General features: G+C 29.6%; 2 protein-coding genes across 5 annotated transcripts in view; one reads left to right on the top strand and one right to left on the bottom strand.

The window, feature by feature from the left end:
• The window catches only part of LOC129947241 (innexin shaking-B), a 385,068-nt gene extending 368,906 nt beyond the window's left edge, over nucleotides 1-16,162 (bottom strand). The window contains exons 1-2 of one of the 4 annotated variants that reach the window (XM_056057738.1): nucleotides 15,240-16,162; nucleotides 13,864-14,206 (exon numbers count right to left, since the gene is read on the bottom strand). The gene's annotated coding sequence lies outside the window, so the exon portion shown is untranslated. Of the gene's footprint in view, nucleotides 1-13,863 lie in introns of all 4 variants that reach the window. The other 3 variants (XM_056057739.1, XM_056057737.1, XM_056057741.1) reach the window with 3 other exon arrangements.
• LOC129944873 (uncharacterized protein K02A2.6-like) lies at nucleotides 1,267-2,382 on the top strand. Its single transcript, XM_056054535.1, has one exon. The coding sequence runs from the start codon at nucleotides 1,267-1,269 to the stop codon at nucleotides 2,380-2,382; it is 1,116 nt and encodes a 371-aa protein (XP_055910510.1).
• Nucleotides 16,163-19,181: the final 3,019 nt, after the last annotated feature.

Below are 19,181 nucleotides of genomic sequence, written 5' to 3'. Positions count from 1 at the left end.
ATGTACACATGTATATCCTTGATATTTTAAAAGTATACAAAAACTTCTTTGGAAGTTATACCAATTAAATTCAAATGAAACATCTACCAAACTTCTCTATTTTTCTTATGCACACAAATCTCTTAGATAAGGAAGTAAGAAAATTACGAACTTAATCTCAAACTGAAAAGTGATAACTTTTCGTAAGAGCACTAAAACATTATTATACGTTTTTGTTTGATAAATATGTTTCTATAGACATATCATATGAAAAAGTGCGTGTTCTTCGTGGCGTACATTACTTCAAGATATAAAATTTTATCAAAATGTAAATTACATCTTAGTAACTAATACAATTTTTTAAATTCAAAGATTTGACACTACACGATGTTTCAAGACCCTCAGAATTTATATCCATTGGTTTAAGAAGGATGTTTTTGTGCGTAAGAGCTAATTTGTCTTTCAATGTCTATGTTCTTAAGAACAAGCAGAGATATCGGCTTTAAATAAATTGAATTTTGAAAATAATGACAGTACTTCCTAACTACCTAAATAGAAAACAACTTAAGTTAAAGTTATTTGTCGATCTCCAACATTGTTTATATGACAATTTGCAAAATGTCCGTTAAATTTCAATTCCGCAATTTTTTAAAGCTAAATTTCAATAATCTTTAACTTTTCCGCAAAGAAAATTTGTAAATATTCCAGCATTTGAAAGTCTTTCCTATTTTTTTTTTAAATAAAGTGAAATTGAGACTGAGACTGAGACGCTTCCCACGCGGATGTGAAGTTATCAGTGTGGCTATATTTTTATAACAATGTTTTGTGTGAGATGAAAAATGGAAGTCAATATTTTTCTTTATTTTCATAATAATTGAGTCTAAAACTATTTCTTATCGGTTGTTGTTGTTTTTGTAGGTTTTCTTGTTTTGTAAAAAAGTTGTCATTTGAACACTTCTAAAAAAATAACTAAAAGTCAGCAACAATACTTATATGATTAATATGATTAAATATGTTGCTGGACGTGAAATAATTATTACTACTGACCAAAAGCCGTTGTTGGGAATTTTTAATAGACGTAAACAAATACCACTAATGATCTCACCCCGAATGTTACGTTGGTGCCTGCTGTTGTCCGCTTATGACTATACAATGGAGTATAGACCAGGGCCAAAGCTGACATATTGATGTTGGAGATGCGTAGTAATCCGCCAGTGACAGCGGCTGAAATAGCTAGAGAGACTGCAAAGAATCCGGTAATGTCAAGAGTTTTGCGGTTAATTTTACATGGATGGCCAACAATTTTTGAAAGTTCAGAAGAACTTATTCCGTATATCCGACATCCGTAAAAAGACGGAACTCTCTACTCATAAGGGCTGTATCTTGTGGGGTAGTAGAGTAGTTGTACCTCCCACATATCAAAATCAAATTTTAAAACTTCTTCATGGTTATCATCCGGGAATCAATTTAATGAAGGCCTATTCCCGTAGCTATGTGTGGTGGCCTAATCTTGATAAGCAAATAGAATTAGAAGTCAAACGATGCGACCAATGTCAAACAAATAAAGGAAATCCACCAGCTGCACCACGACAATTTATTAAGCCCCCAGAAGATCCATGGAATACCTTACATATAGATTTCGCTGGACCATTCCAGGGATGTACATTTTTGGTCATAGTGGACCATATGTCAAAGTGGCTTGAAGTAAAAATAGTACGCAATTTGTCATCGACCGAAGTGAAAAATAAATTGCGTCAGGTATTTGGTATACATGGCCAACCCAAAAGAATTATTTCAGATAATGGTACGGCTTTTGTGTCTGCTAAAATGCAGCAGTTTTATACTTTAAATGGTATTAAGTTCAATTTAACGGCTCCATACCACCCATCCAGTAATGAACAAGCGGAACGTATGGCTCAATACTTAAAGACATCTCTCAAGACCATGTCAGAGGGAGACATGCAGACCAAACTGCAACGTGTTCTGTTTAAACAACACACGACACCTAACACAACAACAGGAAAAACACCAGCTGAGCTGCTGATGGGACGAAGGTTTCGAACTGCATTAGATGCCATGCATCCGGATGATGGACAGATAAATCCGGTGAGTCCAGATTCATCTTTTGGTCAGGTAAGAAGTTTTAAGATTGGAGATACTATTTATTTTCGAAATTATTCGATTGGACCACTCTGGCTGGAAGGTGAAATTATCGAAGTAACTGGTCCCGTTTCCTATGTAGTAAAATCAACTGATAATAAAATCGGTCGCTGTCATATCGATCAAATCAAACGCCGCCTAACCAACAACCAAAGCCGCCTAACCGACAGCCATACGTTTCAGATTCCATTTAAAGGTGATGACACTGAGTTTCCGTTATGGACGAGTGATAAAAGCGCCTAAACGTTTTGAAATAAACTAAAAGGGGAGGAATGTGGTGTCTTGGAGCCACCCTGTGACCTGAATACCAAGTGACAGCAGACTTCAAAGTGACACCTAGATTCATGTCTTGTCAGAAGACACGTGTCGACGAGAGTTTTTGGTAATTTTGTATAATCCAAGAAGGAAGTCAGAATTAAATAAAAACTGAATTATTAAATACTCAAAGTTTATTTCATTTCAATTATTATTTTAAGTACAACCACAACAGATTTCAAAATATATTTGTATTCCTACATTTTTTTATTTAAAAACCAATTTCTTATCAATTTTGGCAGCAATTTGTAAAGCTTTTATTTCTTATACAAAAAAGTATCGGTTTTTTTGACTTACTGATAAAATTTTGCACCGAATGAAATAATATTGATGTCAATACTTTTATCTTTCCTGTGTTTCAATCATACAACAGTTTTTACCAAATTTGCGAAGTATTTTTTGTAGATTCTTATTTTTTATAAAAAAAAAAAACTGGAAATTGGAATTTTCGAAAAATGATATTAAATCACTCCATAATGCATAATTTAAAATTTAATCGAAGTCAATACCTTTTTTGGTTGGTGAGCTATTTGGGGTCAACCAAAGTTTTCACATTTTTTTAAAATTACTATTGTAAAAAACTAAGTTACTCAAATTTGTTTAAAGTCCTTTCCGCACTTCGATGTCATTATCTATTAAATAAAATCAATTCTTCTGCTTTTTAAGATACGGACGACGAAAAATGGTATCCCGAATGTATAAAGGCACAGTTATCTCTCTGTAATTCTAGATGCCGTAAAACGGTTTGAACTACCGAAAATTTTCAATTCAAAAAATTTGGCCTTAAAACGTCGAGAAATGTCAACATTTTTAACTTCCCATAGGAAGTTATTGTAATGGGTACGATTTGTCAAATTGAAAATTTTGTAATTTTTTGACGTTTCAAGGTCCCTAGAGTCGAAATAAAAGATTTTTAGAAAGATGTCTGTGCGTGCGTGTGTACGTACGTTCGTATGTCCGTACGTTCGTGACGTTTTTTTCGTCGTCCATAGTTTAAGAACCAGAAGAGATATCGATTTCAAATAAATTTTGTAATACAGATAACAATTCAGAAAGATGCAGAAAGGGCTCTCAAGAAAATTGCGTGGGTGATTTTTTTACCATAGCAGTTTGAAAAAAAAGTGCACATTTTGGTTAACCCTAAATATCTTACGAACCAAAAACACTAGAGACTTGAATTAAAATTATATAATAAATCGTAACGTGATTCCAAAGAAGTATATTTTTGGAAAAATATCCATTTATAGTTTTTTTTTATATAAATCAAAAAAACTGAAAAAAAAATTTGTCACCTCCAAAATTTTACTATTAAAATATGATTTCATCTCCAAAATAATTTTGTGCAACGAAGAATAATGTTTTTGACATCTGATAAAATTTTGAGAAAAATCGAATGGACAGTTTTTTTATAAAAAATAAAAATCTAAGAAAAAAATTACTCAAAGTTAGTAAAAATTGAAAATCGATTCAAATATCTTTTTGAAAACTTGAAATTTAGGCTTCAAACTTATTTCACCTCATAAGAAATATTGTTTTCAACATTCTGGAAATGTTGAAAAAAATCGAATTAACAGTTTTTTTTTACAAAAAATTGAAAACCGAAAAACAAAAGTTGGTAAAAAATGATTTTCGACTCAAATATCTTTTAAAAAATTGGAAATAATAGCTTTTAACTAATTTTTACTTAAACTGTTTTTAATATTAGGACAAATTTTGAGAAAAATCGAATTGACAGTTTTTTTTTACAAAAAAATGTATAAAAGTTGGTAAAAATTGATTTTCGACTCAAATATCTTTTCAAAACTTTGAGATATTGTCTTTAATTTACTTTTATCTTTCAAAAAATATTGTTGTTAACATTCAGTAAAATTTTGAAAAATTTGAATTGACAGTTTTTGTACAAAAAATTAAAAACATAAAAAAAATTTACAAAAGTTGGTAAAAATTGATTTTCGACTCAAATATATTTTCAAAAATTTAAAATATTGGCTTCAAACTTTTTTTATTTCACAGAAAATATTATTTTCGATATTCAGTAGTATATAAAAATCCAACAGTCCGTTTTTTCATAAAAAATAAAATCTACAAAAAATAGTACACAAATTTGGTAAATATTGATACGAGTACAATAAGACAAACTTTTAAGCAAGACAAATCGACAGACGGGATGGGAAGTTATCAGTGTGGGCCGTATCCCAGCTTCTTTTTAATTCAACAAATTGGGCCGATTATAATAACTTATTATGGGAACTTACAACTTTTTTTCTAACATACAACATCTTTTAAATTTCCTAAATAGTATTTTGAAAAATAAAAAATATCTGAACTAAATCGATTATGATGCATTACCATAAATTTTATCTTTAACTTGGCCCAAATCTAAATGTGTTAAATCACAACACCTTTGTGGCAAATTTTAATCACCTCTCGAGGAATAACGTGGTTTGGAAAACATGCGACTGAAAAATGTTTATGCATATCGTTTTTAGTAATGTCGTAAATTTTGAAAGATTTCAGATAAAAATTGAAAATATTGCTAAAATGTATTTCTCTGATACTTTTTTCAAGAAAAAAATTATTTTAACAATTATTTTGTTACAACAATATTTCATTAAACATTTTAAAATTTGAATGAAATGCTTAATTCACCTTCTTTTAAGAAAATGTATTAAATTTTTAAGAATAAACCATTTTTGATCTATGAGAATCAAAAAGAAAACACGTTAAAAACATGAAAATTAATGAAAACTTTAAAGTTACTTAAACTTTCGTAAGTAATTCAAAATCATTAAAGCAGCTGACGAAATAAATTTCAATAAAAAACTGATTGAATCCAATTTTGTCGAACTCCCCACACATTAGTAGAATCCAAAAATAAAATTTCTTTTTCTTTTCTTTAAGGTAAAAATAAAATCCCGAAAAATAACCTAACCAACATCAAAAATTGGATGCACCAATTTTTATCAACCTAATGAATGAATACGACTAAAACAAATGTTTCTAGTTGGATTCTCTTTTCCAGGTGTCCCAGAGTCATTCTAAAATGACACGTTTCTGAAAATAAGACTTTAGAAATAAATAACCTATCTAAAGTTACACATTTTGTATTTCCTTTATTTTTTGAAAATAAAGAAAAACTTATTATGTGCGGTATGTTCAAACCTGTGACTTTTATTACACACCACATAACAGTGATATAAAATTTTAATGAACTTCCGTTTTCTGCTTTTCCATAACCCACCAAGACCATGACATCCCCAATGGTACTCATCATCAACCATTATCATAGTGCTATAATTTCAAATTACTGTGTTAGAATATTTATTAATATCGTTTTTTTCCTTTTGATCATTTATTCAAAAACACACAAACCCAAAAAGAACACAAGAAGATATAAGATTCTATTATAATAACCCTAAAACAGCATTTTTTAAATTTTATCCCATCATAAAAATAAAAGAAGTTTCCTATAAATAACTCTACCACAAATCAAATTATAATATCTTCCAATAATTACAACAAAAACAACAACAACAAAAGTTTTTTTGATTCCCAAATTAAACTCATCACTCGCACATATTTTGAAAATAGATGAACACTTTAAAAAGAATTATAGATATATTTCTATGTATTTTTAACACTGAAGAAAGAAATATCCCACGATAAAACATTTGGTTAAGATTCAAAAGCTTTTGTTCTATACTCAAAAATGTGAACAGATAAAAATTGTTTTCAGTTTTTCAAGAGCATTTGATATGGGGACTAATTTATGCGCTAACGATACAGTTAACTTTTATCTTTTGGAAAGGAATTTTGTTTCAGTTTCAAGTAAAAATAGGGAAAGAAAATTGATTTTTTACTTCAAATTAATAATTAAATTTACAAATATGTCAAAATTTAGTTAAAAACACAATTTTGATCTTTTGTAATTCCTCAGATTTATTTTGGTATTTAAGAGAAACAAATATTTGAAGTTCCTTAAAAACAGAAAACATTAAAATCATTTTGTCTGAAAGCAAGAACATGCAACCTTAACACACTATAAATGTAAATCTTGAGATTGAGATAGAACAATGACAGTGCAGCCAGTTTGACGTCTCAAACAAAATTTCGAACTTAAGTGGCCATCTGTTAATTTTTAAAATTGCTTGATTCAAAGGAAACAATGAAAAAGCAAAACTATGTTCTATCTGGAATTCATTCAAAATCACCACCTGCTTATTTTTTGAATATAAACAAATTCTACATTGAATGTTGAGGAGTTTTAAAAACCATTTGTTTTATTTTTATTTTTATGTTGTTGAATCATGATTATTACTTGACATCGGAAAGAACAACAGAAATAAATTAATTTAAATGTTAAATTTGTTGGAAGTAAATTGCTTTTATAGTTCTTTATTTTGTTTTTTTTTTTTTTTTTTTTTGTCAAATAAACCAAATGTAATAATTTTAATTTTATGGAGTGACAAACTTGAAAAAACTACTTTAATAGTTTTGTTTAACAATTTTATGATATTATATGACAGAACATTTAATGGTACAATAAAAAGCTTTTAAAAATTCGTAGGGATTGATTTATATACTAACAGCGAACAATTCTGACACTAAAATAAATACTTTAAATTTTGTATACTCATCTCTAAATGTCAGAACTACCAATTTAACGACATTTTTTTTACGAACTTTTTGTGTATGAATATGTTTGGAAATGGTAAATCTTTAAAAAATTAAGGACAAAACACGAGCATTTTCAGTATATTTAAACTAATTGAAACATTAACAATAATTTATTTATTTTAGTTTCGAGTTCATATTGAATATTTTTTTTTTGATTGATATGTTTTCGATTTATTGATGGTAACATTCTATTGCATATTTTAGAAAAATGTAGTTTTTTTTTAATAACAACAAATTCCTCAAAACTGTGAACAACAACAAATAGGAGTTTAAAAAGTGTTCTATGTCTGTTAACCTGTTTAATGTTATTGGTCGACAAAATTACTTTGTTTTACTATTCCACAACAAATAAAATACTCTTTTTCAAGGAGTAAGATGTCCTGAAACCGAATCTTTCATTTTTCTATCATAAAAGTTTTTTTTATTCGCCTTTAAAAAATGCTAAATACAACCAAAATCGTGGTAAAACGTTAAGTTTAAACTCAAAATATCCCTTAACAATAAATTTTTAAAATTATGATGATTTTGAAAAGTACAAATCTTTGTCATCTTTATACAGTATAAAAGTATTCGTTGCTGATTTTGTTTTCAAACGATAGTTTTAATTGTTTTCTCAAGATTTAAAAACACCCCATTTCAACATGCATTTAATACTATTTAATGTATTTCACAAATTTGATACTATAAATTTGTTTAATAGACGGATTCATTATAAGAACAATAATTAATTTCAAACCATTTTGTCTATTTCAGTTGAAAATCGTTTTAGTACAAATTTTTTAGCGTTTCCTTAAAATTAATTTGACAAAAGTGAAATTAAACAACTTATGGAGAGGTTTCAAATATTTTATGAAAAAGTATGAATATTTCAATTGAATTTCGAATAAATGAAGTATAAGTTTGGAAAACCATCACGTTTTCTTTCGATAGAAACAAAAATACAGCTACTGAAAAAACATGAACTAAAAAGCCTCGACTATCTATTTTTTTTTAATTTTAAAGAGTAATATAAGATTGTTATAATGATTATTTGCTTTCGACTGAAAGTAATTTGTCCAATTTGTCGAATTGAAAAATGTTACACATGTCCTAAATCCATGGTTCTAAGAAAGATGTAAATGTGCTTTAACGTTCGAATAATGTTTTTGTTACCTCGATGTCTCAATAGCCAGTGAAGATATCGGCTTAAAATAAAATATGCAAGGGTTTTCAAAAAATCTGTCAAATAAATAGCAGCAATTAAAAGAATTGTAAACATTTTTTAGAACTTAAAAATCGAATTATACAAAATTGCCATCTTTTTATTTTAATTTCATTTTATTGCATTATGAAAAAAATAATAAACTATTGGTTTTTCTTTAAATTCACAACAAAATTTTTCAGCTCGAAAACTGAAATAAATTTTAGAATAATCTTATGACGTGAAGAATAAAGACTGTGAAGATTGTTTGAATTGAAAATGAAGTTGAGATATCGACTTATAATAAAATATGGCAAAAAGTTTTTCAAAAAAATCTATAAAATTTTGTATGACAGCAATTGAAAAAATTGTGAACATTTTTTTAGGACTTATGTAGATATCCCATTATTCAAAAAACCATCTTTATATTTCAATTTCATTTTATTTAAGAAATAAGGACATCACAAAGTTTGGTGTGAATTATGAAAAAATAAACGAATTGCTTTTTTTTTAATCCACAACACAATTTTTCAGATCGAAAAACTATATAAATTTTGGAATAAATTCATACTATTTTGAATTTAAAAAATGGGGAACAATGGATAAATAAAATTTAAAAACTCTGAACAAAATATCATCGAATATTGGTAAAAATGTAGTTTTGTATAAAAAACAAAAAGTGGGGACTTTAGTTGAAGATGATTTTATGGACGTACACAGCCGTAGTACGTCCAATCTTAACATATGGTTCGATTGTGTGGTGGCCTGCGCTTAGCAAAGCCTATAATATTGATAAGCTAGAGAAGGTTCAGAGAACAGCTTGCGTGGGCACCACAGGGGCCATGCGTACTTGCCCAACGGACGCCTTAAACGTTATTTTAGATCTTCTACCAATCGACCTTTTTATTAAATACATACTTTTCTGCAGCGCTATTAGGCTGAAGGATTCAAGCAGCTGGTTGTCAAAACCTTATGGTCACACAACACAACGAAATTGATTCCCTCAGATATTATCTCGGTAGACGCTGACTACTGCACTCCTACTTTGAGCCTTACTAAGAGTTTTACGGTTAATTTCATATCCAGAGAAGATTGGGAAGATGCAATCGTGTCGATAGGTTTCGACACAACCATCTTTACTGACGGCTCGAAGATGGAGTGCGGAGTTGGTTCTGGGATCTTTTCTGAGTCCCTAAATGTAGCGAAATCCTTTAGGCTTCCTGACTTTGCTAGCGTTTTTCAGGCTGAACTGCTGGCAATAAGGGAGCCATGTAAGATACTTAAACAAAACCCAAACCAAAACCAAAATGCGGATATCTTCACAGACAGTCAGGCAGATGTCAAAGCCATTAACTGGGCCACATCCTCATCTAAATTGGTCCATCAATGTCGCGATGAGCTTGCGCGCCTGATTATTAACCTCGGTGTCACCCTGATCTGGGTTCCGGGCCATAGTGGTATCGTGGGAAATGAACGGGCTGACGAGCTAGCCAGGCAAGGATCGGCCCTTCATAGCTCACTTGCGGAAATGGTTAACATTCCTCTTGGTTCTATGAAGGGTAAAATCATTTCTATCTACCAAACTGTATCAAACCAAAGGTGGAGCAATTTACCCAACTGCATTATATCAAGTAAGATACGGCCCACCTAATATAAAACACGTACAAACGATCTTCTATGCAGGCCAAGCCAAGACATAGCCAGGATTGTTGCGGTTTGTACCGGACATTGGCCTATAAATCTTTCCTTTTCTATCACAGGTCAAACGAGTTTTTGGTATCACAACAGCCCTAATTGGATCTCAGGCTAGGTTGCCTTGAGATCACCATTTCTACCTTCCATAATAAATTAATTGTTTGTTTTTTAAATCAACAACAAAATTTGTCAAATCGAAAATTATATTAATTTTAAAATAATTTCATACTGTGAAGAATAAATGACTTTGAAATTTGTTTGAATTCAAAAAAAAATGAGAAACAATAGATAATAATTTTGTACCAAATTTAAAAACCTAAATAAAATATCATCGACAATTGGTAACAAATTTATTTTTAATAAAATATTAAGATAAATTAATAGATACTGACTATTTTGTTAAATTATGTAAACGTTTTCAGAAAAATTACAAATTCGTTTTTGTTCTCCAAAATTTAAATCAATACCAAAAATACATCTAAATTTCAACAGAAAACAACTTCATGTGAAATTTTTCAAACTCTAACTAGAACTATACAAAAAATCCGTTAAAATAATTTGTAAGAGCATCATAAGGTACCCATCTGGAACTCTTTTACAACATTTTAATATTTTCGAAACTTAAAATATAAATTGTTATAGAATGTTTTTGTAAATTGTTGGTATTTATTTTTAAACTCTATAAATGATACAAAATGGAAAATTCAAATAGCCCTAAATTACAATCAATAGCGACATTAATGAAACGTGATAATAAGACAATTAATTTATAATACAAAAATTGAATTCTTATGTTTATGTTAGTCATGTAACTATTAAATTTAGTTTCAATAATTTAATTAATTACCTAGCTATTTCTCAAACTACAAAAAGATGTGCTTTCCTTTTACTAGCTCCAATTTTCCAACTTTCGTTATGCACATACATATGCAAGTGTAATTTGGTCTCACATATACAAAATATCATTGAAAATTTACGGGAACATTGTGATATTTTTGGCATTTTTTTAACAAAAAATTGTACCTATTTAAATCTAAGTACTTACCATATTGTGTTTCATTTTTAAGTACTTTAGTTTTCTTTTCCATGTAACATTTACAGTTAGCAATTAAATAATGAGCATTGACTTTTGTAATCTTAAAAATGTGAAAATATAGTTGGGGCCTATTCGAATTTATTGTTACTATAGCATAAGTTCACATTTTGGACGAAGGTAAAAAGCCTAAATGTACATATACTAGTAAATGTTAATATTTTTAAATCTTTATTAGAATATACGTATATTCCAAAAAGTCTGCATGCAGCAAACTAATTCTAGTGTTTTTTTGAAGAAAAAAAAGTACTGGGAATAAATGTACAAACCAAAGTCGTAATATTGAACAAAAAGTTAGTTTAAACCTTCACCTTTTTACCAAATTTAAAAAAATTGTGATTGTGATCTTCAAAACCTCCTTTGGATATATTGTTATAGTAAATATTTTATCTCAGAATCAACAAAAAGAACGCTGCTGTGCAGAGAATTGTTGGACTATGTTTATTTTTTAACTCTTTAACATCTTTAGTAAAACTCGCTCGCAGATTAATTAGCGACACATTTTAAATTGAAGTAAATCAACTTTTTTAATAATGATTTTCTAAAAATTCAAAAAGCTTTTTCGATTACTCTTTTTTCTTAAACCTTTTTTACTCAAAGCCTATGAAATGTTACAAAATTAAGAAGAGGCTCATCTTAAACAATTCTGCTATCTTTTAATTATTGCAAATTTACTAAAGTGACCGCCAAATAACTTCTTTTTTTAAATTCTATAAAAACATCGAGTGTAGCTTCGGTTGTGTGGCACGTAGTGCCGTCCTATTGAAACCAAATGCTGCCAATACCCTTCTCTTCAATTTTAAATAATAATTTTAAACTCTTTGATAATAAGGTTCATTTAAGAAGTGGCTTTGATTTCATAGAAATATGTTTCTCAAAATAAATTGTAAGAGAAGCTAATTTTGGAAACATTGAAATATATGAAAACAAAATCCCTTCCATTTTTAAATAAATATATACATTTAACACAATTTTTTAGAAAAAGAAAAAGTATTCCAACAAATTTAAAAGTAAAATTCTAACAAAATTTGATTACAAAAAATTGTATCGTAATGCATCTCGATTTTTGTTTACCTTTTTTTAATAAATATAACAACAGCTCATTATTTTGAAACCTTAAATTTGAAAGCAGTCATCTTTTAGCATCGAACAATATTCGCTTCAATAACGTATTGAAATTGTTAAAATTAATAACTAAAAGGCTCTAAGGCACAAGCAGTCAAAAAACTAAATTTCGGAAGAAGAGTTTCTTGGTCGTGTTATTTCTAGAAGAGTTGATCACAATCACGCAGCGAAATCTTGTAATTTAACACCTTTAATTTTTTTCTTTAAAACAACATCAAAGATAAGCTCAATGCCAATGTTCCACAATCAATTTAAGGCAGCTGCAAATGTGTGCATTGGTCGTGGAAAATTTCATTAAAGGGTTGCTGTTTGCTAATATTATTTTCCTTCACATATTTTAAATAATCATGTATATTCATTTCTTTTAATAAAATACTGTTTATTTTTAAATATAAAACTGAGACTTCCCTCATTAAGATTCTATACTTTATTGCAAATTTTTGAATTACGAATAATGAAAGTAATGAATTGTTATTTTAAAAAAATATCTAGACAAAATTATTTAAAAAATATGCAATTTAAAAAAAAAATAATATAAGATACTAAGAAATTTTGCATTTCACTTCCATTACAAAATTTCAAAATTAGCTACACTAATTTACGAGTGTTTGAATTTTTTGTCAAGATATTAATGTTTTGTTTTTCAGTTTACAAAAACAATCGTATTGATACATTTTTTATGTTTTAACGAATTTCTACTTCAAAGCTACAACGTCAATACTGGTTTCCATTTGGCTAGCATAAACAATATGAATGGCACTTAAAAAACTCTTGAACTACACTTGCATAAAAGTATCCGTACCGCATTTTAGTTAATGATATTGAGAAACAATACAAATCTATTTTTAGACCGCATTGCATCCCAATTTTGTTGTTTTTTATTAAATTGCTGTATTTTTAAATACAAAATTTGATTTTTTCATCTGTCAAAACAAAGATGATTAAGTTATCTTTTGGAATTGATTCATCAACTATCAATTGAAACATATTCGTACAAAAACACCTAAATCTCTACCAGCCCTCTTTTAATATTTCAAAAGATACATTACCACAAGATCACACTTATTTAAGGCTTATTAATAATAATTTGTAATTATAAACACCATTCTAAAGCGATGCTTCCTCTCCAAAAACCAAAAAAAACCACAATAGCTATAAAAATTAAATTTATGAGCATAAACACGACCGATCATCGCTCTTATCGACCGTCATCAGCACCACACTCATCATGGCTCGGAATTTTTAATCCCTCTTGTTCCCTATTTAAAATTTTTCTTTCATCCCAAAAATTACATACAAACACTTATTTATCCAATAAAAAGAAGATGAAAACTCAAATCGACAACAACAAAAACTTAATGAATTTTAGAAAAATACTACGAATATATTTATAAACATCACAAGTTTAATTCTGAATAAAGACAAAAGGAACTTATAAGAGATTTTGTTAAAAAAGATCTAATTTTTTTTTTTTTGGAAATTTTTTGACATTTTTCACAAGAAATAAAACTTTAAAGGCAACGGGAGCGGACAGACAGAATGATTAATTTCATCTAAATCTCATCCCATCTGTCTTCTGGGTTGTATCGTTCGTGTTGTTTTTTCAATTTTAATGGAAAATAAATTAAATATCACTCACCTTCTATTTTTCAATCTCTCATAGTTTATAAATGTAAATCCAAATGTTTTATTGAAAATTTGTATATTTTGAAGTCAATTTTACACAATTTTATTTGCCACTCACTCTTTCACAATTTTCCATCAATTGACGAACGAATTTCACACAGAGAAAAAAAACATTCTTTTATGCCGTTTATATCTCACTTGCAACATTTCTTCGTCATTTTTGTATCTTTTTTTTATTTTTTGTTTCCTTTTTTTCTTTTATGTTTTAAAATATTTTTTATTAGTATTTTCTTTTTTTCTGTATGTTCACTTAAAATCTTTTATTTTTTATTCAAGTTTTTACAATTATATTGTATCTAAAAAAATAAAAAAATTAATATATGAAAAATGAATGACCTTTTACGCGATCGATTTTGAAAAAAAAAAAAATCTCACTGTAATTCCAAATTCATATTTTTTTCAAATTAGATTTTCAAAATTCACCATTAATTTTTTTTTTATTTCTATTATCTTTTTCACATTTGCATTCAACAAACAACAGAAGAAAAACCGATTTTTAGGACAACAATTGAACGGGACGAGAGGAAAAAACGAATTCCTATATCGATTGCGTCACCATTATTGAAGCACTAAAATCCTGTTTCCGTTTTCCGTTTTATTTTGTATGAAGTTGCAGAGTTTTGGTTGCAGCAGCAGTAGCACTAGCAGCAGCTTCGGTAGCCGCATTTCCCTTGTATCCATTTTCTCTTTTCCCGATTTTTCTACTTTTTTTTTTATTCACACTCCCAAATAAAATTATCTTTTTTCTTCATTTTCTCTCATTGCATTTCATTTTCATAGACAAATTTATGTACATAGATTTTAAATTTTAAATTTGTACTCTTTTTATTTGTAGGGAGGGAGAAATATGCAAATAAAATTTAATCAACAAAAATAAAAACAATTAACTAACAAAAATTTGAAATCCAAATCATAGAAGTTATTTTTGTAAAGTTTCACGAGTCGCACTGCACAGGAAATTGCTATTGCACCCTGTCAGGTTTATTTCATCCCCAAGCCTATGTGGATATATACAGTGTTGTACATTCTACACTCAAATATAGGTAATTATTACGTAACGGTCATTTATAATATATATGTTTGAATTTTCAAAAAAAAAAAAAAATATCTTGGAAAACTCATGCGGTTAACATATCAATTTTTTTGTTTTCTTTCTCGTTTTAATTTTCTTTTGAAGAGAGTGTTGTTGTTAACTGACTTTTGTATCCTTTTTCGTAATTATTCGCACATGCAGTTGTCAGTAGTTGCACAGTATTGTGTATGCATCATTATTCCCTTTGCACTCAAAGTAGGACAACAATACATTAACAATATCGTCATTATTCTCACCGTCGTCGATGTCGGTGTCGTCGAAGTCATCCTTGGAACGTTCAACGTTACAGAATATTTATATAGTAGTAGGTATAAAGGAAGAGACAATATACAAATTTAACCGTTTTGAATATTGGTCGATTTTGTGTGTTAACAAGACCACGACGACGACAGCGCCGCCGTTTAGCCTACCAGCAGCAGCGACAGCGTTATAACCATTGCATTGACGACACTTTTTGAAATGAGGTTTAACTTAATTTCGATTTGCATTTTATTTTATTTTATTTTATTTTATTTTTTTAATTACATTTTGATGTCACTCACTTTCAGCCAAGTTAACAACATTGTTAATATTTTTTTAAATTTCCTTTTTTTGTCACAAAATCCAACAAAAATTAAGTTGTTAATGTTTTTTTTGGTCAAATGTCACTGCTTGTCGCGTTCGATGATAATCATGATGGTGTATACGTTAATCTGATGATGAGATTTTAACCGTCACTGATTTTAAATATTTTTCAAAAACCGTTTTTTTTTTCCTTTAACTTAAGTTTTTATGTTTAAAGGACAAAAATTAAAATTTCAAACGGAGACGGAACTCTATTTTCTAGATGCACGTTGATCGGCGAAAAACAAAACGCGACTATAACATCCCACAGGACAATTTTATGCACACCACAATCTCTAAACTGTTCGTTTACGGCCAGGAGCAAGAGCAGCAATGCAGGAAGCAGTAGCAGCAGCAGAAGGAATAGCACAGGCACAGGAGTTCTTTTTCTTTGACTTTTTTTTTTCTCAGTACAACTCATGCAATGCCAATCCAACAGAGTGCTCTAACAGCTCTCAGAGCTTAGAGCTCGGTCAACCCCTGAATCTGAATCAAAATCTGAATAAGACAAACCTTTACGTGTGCGAACACGCGGAAAAACAAACGAAAACTGTGCTACTGTACCTTAGTACGATGGCACAAGAGTTGGTAGTATTGTAGCATAGAGTGGCTTACGGGAAAATGGGGGAAAATTTTACAAAGAAACCAAAAAAGAAAATATAAAAACCAACGAACGAACAAAAAACCATATTCCTTGGGTCGAACCTGAGAGAACTAAGAGAGAGCGCGCGAAGACAACATCGACGAAAGTTCGAACAGAACCAGTAGTACTTTCATAGACAGGCAGAGTGCTTCAATGTTCGTTGTTGTCTTTTAAAGATTCCTACACAACACACTCATACGATTACGGTATACCGTTCGTTACCGATGATGATAATGAGAATGAGAGATAATTTTTGGGGAGGAAATCCACGCGAACACTCGAACAGGGCACGCGACTTTTCATTTTGGATTTTGCCACACGAAAGAAAAGCGCCTCTGTATATACATTTTGGGATTGGAAACAGTACAATCTGACACTGATGGTACTGTCGTCATCGTTATAGTAGTTTCAGTGAGTTCCTCTTTGTTCGGTTGCACTTCTCCATCTCCTCTTTTGTCTTTTCGCTTTTCAAAACCCCTCTATTCTTTGCTTGCCTTGCACTCACAACCTAACCCTTTTGTTCAAAATTATAACATGAGTTTGAGAGTGCAGCGTGCAGATATTGCAGAGTGTGGACAAACACGGAAGTTGCATGCAACACGCCATTTACAGCAGAGAGCGCTACCCCAAGAGCGTTGGCAAAATTATAGTGGCGTTTGTGTGGTTGTGAGATTGTGGCTGGTCTGCAGAAGGCATTCACACCGTTTCGTGCAGACTTGGCTAACAGTGGCAGCAGACAGATAGGCAGACAACAACCATTAACCGTTGAAGAACTTACCACCACCACATCAGAAAAGAAAGCAGAAAGCATAAGGTATAGGGCACCATACAACAGAGTGTATATTATTTGCAGAATGGCCCTCAACAGTGGCTCTGGTTATATTGCATTTGTGAAGGAATTTCTGTAAGGCACAAGCACAGGTCCTTGATGCCGAATTAAAATATGTGTCATGGAGATGGAGAGCAAAGGAACTGGAGAGAATTTTTTTGTTTTTGTTTTTGTTTTACTTTTCGTTTTTGCCTACTTATATCACTGCTTGTGTGCTCTTTGCAAAATTGATGACGTGCGAAATGAAAATTCTTGAACTAGGTTGTTGGTATAAGGAACACACAACAATCAGGGTTTTTCTCTTATTGTTTTCGAGCGAATTCAATAATTGAAGAAAAGAAATGTATGGTGTTTGAATGATAACAATTAAATTTGATTTAAGTGAAATTTTAAATATTTTTGTTTTTAAAAAAAAATATCACGTATACGCCACCGCTCCCGAAGTCAATGCAAAATGAAGAGAAATATAAATATTTGCAATTTTAATGTTGTGTGCTAGTATTGTAGTATGATAGTATTGGACTTCTCTATTGAAGGGCAGGCGAATATTGTTTCGATGATAGTGCATAGTCCCGAAATACTCCACTGGAATAGTTTATAATGGAGGCTACCAGAATATAATTGCTTATTTGTGTAGATTGTTTAAATTATCTTAATCTACATACTTTAAGTTCGGGAATATAACTTGAAATGAAGATTTAAAAAATAACTGAAAGGCGGATCTATAGCCTACTATAAGTCTCATCGTTTTATAATTGATGGTAAATAATTGTTCATGCAACTGACTTATCTGTGGAGTAGCGAAATGTTATATACGTAGGTTAAGTTTTAGCCAGATGCAAGCCTTTAGTTTGAGAAAGCACTTTTCAAGACAAGATTTACTCTTCCTCGCAAGAGGCAGTACCCTCGAAAAAAAATTAAGACGGCATTGGTAGGGATTAAACCCAACACCTCTAGCATGACAGTGAACAGCACTAACCATCATGCCACTGGTACAGTCTTAATTATTTTAATTTGTTTATTTATTTTAATCTATTTTACATGTTTTTAAATTTGTCTTTACATATTTATTTTCTTTATTCTATCACGAAATCAAGTAACAAATTATATGATTTTTGGGCACCGTACGTTCGCGACGTTTTTTTCGTCGTCCATAGCTCAAAAACCAGAGAAGATATCGATTTCAAATAAATTTTGTTATACAGATAATAAGGCAGAAAGGTGCAGAAAGGGTACTCAAGACAATTGCGTGGGTGTTTTTTTTACCATACCAGTTTGAAAAAAAGGTGAAAATTTTGGTTAACCCTAAATATCTTACGAACCAAAAACACTAGAGACTTGAATTAAATTTTATATAATATATTGTAACGTGATATGAAAGAAGTATATTTTTTGAAAAAAATCCATTTAACGGTTTTTTTATAAACCAAAAAAAATGAAAAAAAAACTGTCACCTCCAAAATTTTACGACTAAAATATATTTTCATCTCCAAAACAATTTTGTGCAACGAAGACTAATGTTTTCGACATTTGATTAAATTTTAAGAAAAATCGAATTGACAGTTCTTTCCATAAAAAATAAAAATCTAAAAGAACATTACTCAAAGTTGGTAAAAATTGAATATCGATTCAAATATCTTTTCAAAAATTTGAAATTTAGGCTTCAAACTTATTTTAGCTTTTAAAAAATATTATTTTCAACATTTGGACAAATTTTGAAAAAAATCGAATTGATAGTTTTTTACAAAAAATAAAAAACCTAAAAAAAATTAATAAAAGTTGGCAAAAATTGATTTTTGACTCAAATATCTTTTTAAAACTTTAAGATATTCGCTTTAATTTACTTTTATCTTTCAAAAAATATTATTGTCAACATTCAGTAAAATTTTAAAAGAAATCGAATTGACAATTTTTTAACAAAAACTTAGAAACCGAAAAAAAAATAACAAAAGTTGGTAAAAAATGATTTTCTACTCAAATACCTTTTCAAAAATTTTAGAAAATAGCTTCTAACTAATTTTAACTTTTTATTACTGTTACACATTATTACAAATTTTAAGAACAATCGAATTGACAGTTTTTTTTAAAAAAAACCTAAAAAAG

The sequence above is a fragment of the Eupeodes corollae genome, chromosome 2, assembly GCF_945859685.1.
Source record: "Eupeodes corollae chromosome 2, idEupCoro1.1, whole genome shotgun sequence".
In the NCBI taxonomy this organism is placed as follows: Eukaryota; Metazoa; Arthropoda; class Insecta; order Diptera; family Syrphidae; genus Eupeodes; species Eupeodes corollae.
Note: the sequence above shows the minus strand (reverse complement) of the source record. Positions and strands in the feature narration are given on the sequence as shown.

Excerpts from the sequence above, each read along its gene's own strand:
- LOC129944873 (XM_056054535.1), top strand. The coding sequence starts at position 1,267 with ATGGATGGCCAACAATTTTTGAAAGTTCAGAAGAACTTATTCCGTATA.